At 52.1% G+C, this 6,104-nt stretch overlaps 1 protein-coding gene across 8 annotated transcripts in view; it reads left to right on the top strand.

The window, feature by feature from the left end:
• Nucleotides 1–2,609: 2,609 nt before the first annotated feature.
• The window catches only part of NPAS3 (neuronal PAS domain protein 3), an 879,538-nt gene continuing 876,043 nt past the window's right edge, over nt 2,610–6,104 (top strand). For 4 of the 8 annotated variants that reach the window (XM_055291560.2, XM_055291558.2, XM_063645915.1 and 1 more), the window contains exon 1: nt 2,611–2,949. In XM_055291560.2, coding sequence (XP_055147535.1) covers nt 2,792–2,949 — 158 coding nt within the window. In that variant the 5' untranslated portion in view covers nt 2,611–2,791. Of the gene's footprint in view, nt 2,950–6,104 lie in introns of all 8 variants that reach the window. The other 4 variants (XM_055291561.2, XM_055291559.2, XM_055291556.2 and 1 more) reach the window with 3 other exon arrangements.

Raw genomic sequence — 6,104 nt, 5'->3', positions numbered from 1 at the left:
CCTTTGACTCACTTGGCACACTGAGGCTGCCTCTGGATGCACAGGATCGAGGTGGAATAATTGCATTACATTCCTGGAGTACACATGGATCCAGGAGCCACTTGCTGGAAGCCTCCATCAACTGGTTGGCCTAGACATCTGTGACAGGCACAGCACCACCCCACAATGGGGCAACAATTAAAACAAAAGCTATTTTATAGAAAGGCACCGCCTGCATCGGGGTTCATTTTTAGCCTCACTCATGAGTCATTTACATACTAGACTTCCTTTGGCCTACAATACCGCTGGCCTTGACCAATGCAGTCAGAGAAACAAACTTTTCCCAACCTCTAAATCATTCCTGACCTCTCTCGAATTGACATAAACTCCCATTTCTTGCCCTGCGAAAGCCTGCGCAGAGCCAAGGAGTGATATTTGTGATCTTTTCAGAGCAAGAGAGGTAGGAGAGCGCGCTGAGATCCAAGTCAACCTGCGACGCCCAGCGCTGTGTGCTCCGCGTGGGATGAGGACCCACTTCTGTGATCAAATCTTTTCCACCAGCCCGGCCTCCGCCCCCACGCCCACAATCCTGGCCCAAACACCTTGCGTTTGGCCTCTGCACAATAAGTATCCCCGAAATGAATGCCGTTAAGCTAGAAAATGATCTCTTCTCGGGAAGGAGGGAGTCAGGACCTCGGTTAGGTCTTCAACAAACTCGTGGGATCCCTCACACAAGGCACAGATGCTCATTACGATTCTTTTTACGTGCAACACGTGGGGGACGAAGCAGTTTCATATCTCCTAGTATTATCTGCCGTCCAAAGCATTTTCTTTGAAAGGAAAATGGAAACGCAGCTGCGCCGTGGGCCCGGCCAGCGAGAGCTGGGGCTCCCTCCCTCTGTTTCCCAGCGGCTGCCGGGTGCAGGAGGCGCCTCCGGAAACTGACTTGGGTTAGGGGAGTTCAGAGGTTGCCCCAGCAGGCGCGGGACGCCGCCAGGGCGAAGGCTGGCCTTTGTGCGGGTTGGCTGTTTCCCGAGAGCCATCAGGGTGGGAGGGGACGCCCGGGTCTGCGGCAAGGGCAGGCGTCTGGCCCCCACACCGTGTGCGGGGACGCTAGGCTGGGCGGCCTGTGTCACTCTCGGCCTTGGCAACTTCTGGCCAATCTGCCCTGCCCCTCTGGGTCCCGGCGGGCCCGCTGCGCCTCAGGCTCAAAGGGTTAAGCAGGTGCCTCTCCGGGCGAGGCGCTATTGGCCGAGGGCTGGGGCGGCGCGGCCGCGGTCACCACGCTTCGCCGATCCCAACTTGGGTTCCTGCGGAAGGCAAGGCGGCCACTCGTCCCCTGGCTGCGGCTGCGGGGCCCAGGCCTTGGCGCGCAGGGAGTGGGAAGGAGAAAAGGACGAGAAGGGGCAAGCACCAGCCGCGCCAGCAAAGGGGGCGAGGGTGGCGCGCGCAAGATGAGGGGAGCCGGAGCCCTGCATCCCGAAGGAGGCTGCGCCCACCGCCCGCAACTCCACTCCAGGCTCGCGAGCCGGAAGAAAGAGGAGGAAGTGGGACAACGGGGGTCCTGGGCAGGGGGTAGGGGAAACGATCAACTCCCACAGCCCCCACCCACTAGCCGAGTTGGAATGCAAGTCCTCACTTAAAAAGGCTCACCCAAACCGCAGGCATCCCTCCTCACCCCTTAAAGAAACATTGATGTAATAGTGTGGAGAAGTAACTGAGAGACGCGAGGAAATAAATGCACGTGTTTTCTCTTTTTGTTTCCCTGGTGGTTGGAATTTGCAGAGTTCGTCTCAGTGGTGGCTGCTAATTTATTCGTTTCATCGGTCGAAAGGGGCGTATAGAGGTGGGTCATCGGGGCACAACCGGATCCCTCTAGCCGGACCTCACCTCACAAGTTTGTCCAGGACCAACTCGCCCGCCCACCAGCAGCGGGAAGAGCCCATTCTTATAAGGAGAACAAACTCTCCATTGGCACAAAAGCGGCTTCTTTTTTTCTCTCCGTCTTTGCACACCATCCCTCCTCGATAAGTATCAAGTTCCCGAGGAGCCCAACTTGCGCTTGGCAGCCCTCGCGCTGCCTGATGTGCATAAGACGGGCAGAGAGGGGTTCCGGCCAGGAAGGGAGGCTCTACGCCCCCATTCCTGCACACGCGGGCTGGCATCCAGGTTGCTGGAAGCCGCGGGAGGCGCGAGCTTGCCTGGATGGTGGTTATTTCTCTAGAGAAAGGAGGAGAGAGAGAGCGCGCCTGAGTGTTGCACTTTGGGTCGGAAGTGCGCGGCGTGTGTGTGTGTGTGTGTGTGTGTGTGTGTAGAGGGGGGGCGGGAAAGAAACGCACCCTCCGCTGCCGGTCATTCCCTTGCACCGGCCAAGTCCTCGCCAAGCCTCCCGGTGCATCCTTCCTCCGCCACCCCCTCCCCTTCTTCCCTCAGCTGGGCTCGCGCGGCGCAGCCGGAGCAGCCAGTGAGAGCAACATCCTGGAAAGAGGGGGGAGCACCGCCGCCCCCCAAAAGGGAAAAAAGGCCCCACCCTGACACGTTTTGCTGTTTGCAAGTCCCTCGCACGCCCCCCGCACCTCCTCCTCGCGCTCGCGGCCCCCCCCCCCACCCCAGCCCGCTGCGCGCACATCAAAGCGCCTCTCCGCCGCGCACAGTGGCCGCGGCTCACTAATGGGATTGCAGGCTGGTGCCTGGCTCCGCTGCTGCCGCCGCCGCTGCTCGCGCTGCTGCTGCCGCCGCCGCCCGAGCCCGAGCCCGAGCCCCCGCCAGCCCGAGCCCAGAACCGCCGCGCCTGGGGGCCGAAGCCGCGGCGATGATCCGAATCTTTCCGGATTTCAGCGTGCAGGTGACGGCCGCGGCGGCCGGCGGGGCGGCCGCGGGGGTGCCGGCCGGCGCGGGCATGGGGAGGGCCGGCGCCGCGGCCAACGGCACCCCGCAGAACGTCCAGGGCATCACCTCCTACCAGCAGCGGTGAGTAGTCCCGCCTGGGCTGGGATAGTGCCCCCGCCCCGGGGTGCTGGGGTGGGACTCACTTTGCCTCCTGTTCTGTGTCTTACAACACACATGCACATAGCCGGGGCTCACTTTGCCTGCCCCTCGTTCTACAGATGAGGAAGAAAAACACACTTCACTTTGGTGGATTGAAAAGCACTCCAGTGCGCTGGCGAAGTGAAATCATCCTTTGCCCTTTGCCTGGCTCCAAATCCAGAGCCTCAGCCCCGAGTAGCAGAGGAGTTGCAGCGAAGTCTGAGACGCCGCACAAGGTGCTTTTGCAAAGTTTAGGATCCTCATCCCTTTCCAGTGGAATTTTCTCAGTGCCTCAGCCGTATGCGGACCCGCGCAGACGGACAGCTAGGGGGGCAATTGATCACTGGAGGCTGATTGATTATTTGTTTCCAAACAGAATAGGAACGATTTTCACGTGTAGCTGTAGACTTGCAATTCTACATAATAGTGTTATCATGTCACCTGTTACTACAGGGAAATACAGCATGAAATCCGAGTCTCTTCGGCGCTGTTAAGTATTCATCTTAAACGCATTATAATGCAAATGCCTAAGATTCAGGGATACAAGTTAGGAAGCAAATTTTACAAAGTCAGGCTAGATGGTGAGAAGGAAGTTTTAAAGTATTATTTGTAGTTCTCTTAAACGTATTTATAGATTTTTCTTAAAAATTATGTATTTGACATTGAAGTAGTAATTTGATTCAATTAGGAGAGAAAGGGAAAGCAAGTTACCACCACCAACAGCTTTAGAACCCTGAAGTTTTTCCTGAAGGACAACTTTTGATGTTCCAAGATTTTACTGAAAATGTAATCCACGAAAATGCGCTGAGAAAAACTAACAATGTACTATGAAAGGTAAACTCCCCATTTGTGGGGCTTGGTTTTATAAAAGATGGAAGAAAAAAGAACACATGAAAGTGTGAAATTAAATATTTGTGTTTCCCAGATTGCACATGATTAAACATCTGAGAGATTTGCCAATGGCATTTAACTTAAAATATACACAATGCATAATTCAAATAACAGTTCCTATTTTTACCTTGTATTTCAAACTTCATTGATTTGAGAACCTTTGATCTGAACCAACAGTATTTAAACTGAAAAGGTTAAGATAGTCCATCACTGCCATATTTTGTGCCTTCCAACCAATGGCCCAGTGACCAGAGCAGATTTTGCATAACACAGAGTGTTTTCCAAGTTGATGCCCAGTATTCCAAATTTTCTGTATTAGACTTCATTATATGCTCGGTGTACTGTCTGAAGTTTTTTTGTTTAAAGAGTTTGGAAAATAATTCAAAAAGGGGCTATTCCTTGTCAAAGAGATTTTTGATTTAAATTATTTTAGTCTTGTTTTACTTCAGTGATTACAGGAACCTTTAATACAAAAGATCTGGGACTCTTTCAAACATAAAAGACTAGAAAAGAATTAGATTTTTCCTTTTCATGGTTCAGGTATGTTTTTTTTTGTCACTTACACAACATTTAAATGACAATAGAATCTGGCGGTCACTTTAACTAGGAAGTGCAGGCAATGGTCACAATAGTATGGTCTGTGAAGTAGGGAGTCAAGGGTCAGAAATGTCAGAGGGCCTTTGGAAGATTTCAGGGACCTCCGGGAACTTGAGCTAACCTATACCATATAAATTGGGCATAAAGGGGCGGGGGATTAGGAATTTTCTGCCATCAGGTTTGCTCTGAGTGTTGTTGTTATCCTTTACCATAAAGATCACCTCAGAGACAATTTTCCCTCAAGGCAGGAGCACCAGGGGCAGTCTCCTACAGTCTGCCACCTCACTGAGAGCTGCACTGGTGCTTTCCACTTTCAACTTTGAATTTGGGCCCCTGATGAACTCTCTGAATCCCACTGCAGTTCTAAAGACTAAGGCTTTTTTTTTTCCCCCTAGCATCTCTAAACTTTAGCCTTTGGGGTGTATTATTCCCTCCTTCGATTTTTATGTTATATTGACAGAAGAGAAGATGATAGCTGTGAAAAATGTAGCCTTCTTTGATTTTGTTACTAAGACATGATGACACCTGTTACCGTCTTTTAGTTAAAATAGGGGGAGGGGGGCAGAGATTGAGCCGTGTAGGGCAAGGTCATTGGCAGGTGTTGGAGGTAGGGTCTGAGTAAGGAGTCCCCTGTTCTCTGGCACCTCAACAGGATTGTGGGGTTCTGAAGGACACACTTAGTTTCCGCTTGGATTTGTTTCCATCTGGATTTAAGTGAATGGTGACATATCATTTTACCAAAAAATTATTTTTTAAGTGCTTTTGAGGAGTCCGCCGCGGGAGTGACAGGAGTGGGGGGTTTTTCAAGCAAAGTGTGGCCTCTTGGGAGACTACAAGCTTCTCTCATTTGTCATCTTCGGGCAGAAACCCCCTAGATTGGGTGTCCTGGAGCCAAAACTTTGAACTGGCAACTTTTTCCCTTCTCTGCCAGCCCATGTATATCTTGTCCATAACACTCTCCACTCCGGTTCATTTCTCATTCTCTCCTACCTGTAGAGTGCACTCCAAAGAGAACTTAAACACCATCATGCAGATTAAACACCTCTACCACGAAAAACATTTATGTGTTCCGTTGGAAGTTTCCAACTCCCAGCCCTACTTTACTGGAGTCATAGAGACCGAATGGAGGACCCCTTTTCAGGTCTTTATTTTTTTCTTAAGTTTAAAGTCAAATGCAAAACCTCACACAGGACTGATGTTTTCCATCAGGCGCTTTCATTCATTCAAAGTGGAAATGCTTTGGGAGTCCTTTCTACTTGCCTGGTTGACACATGACTGACCCAAGTCCCTGCGTAAAAAGCCGTCCACACGCTTCTGATTGGTTTAGTGGAGAAAACGCTCTGACCAGGGTCTACCCAGGTAACAGGATTCTAGCCTGGGCCCTGCACTGAGTAGCCAGCCTTTCTCTAGGCCTTGCTGAACTGTCAAACGGGGGGTGCGGCTGGGCTAGATCCCAGAGGGTGGCAGTCCGGTCCCAAGTCCCTGGACCCGAGTCAGGAGGGGCTTCCGTATGTGAGTTTAAACGCGCGGGGATTCACCTGTGAACCCTGGGGTCTGCACTCCTGTACGTCCGTGACTGACGCAGATGCTCCGGCTTTGGGAAAGCTGCT

Source organism: Symphalangus syndactylus, chromosome 9 (assembly GCF_028878055.3).
Source record: "Symphalangus syndactylus isolate Jambi chromosome 9, NHGRI_mSymSyn1-v2.1_pri, whole genome shotgun sequence".
NCBI classification, from domain to species: Eukaryota; Metazoa; Chordata; class Mammalia; order Primates; family Hylobatidae; genus Symphalangus; species Symphalangus syndactylus.
Note: the sequence above shows the minus strand (reverse complement) of the source record. Positions and strands in the feature narration are given on the sequence as shown.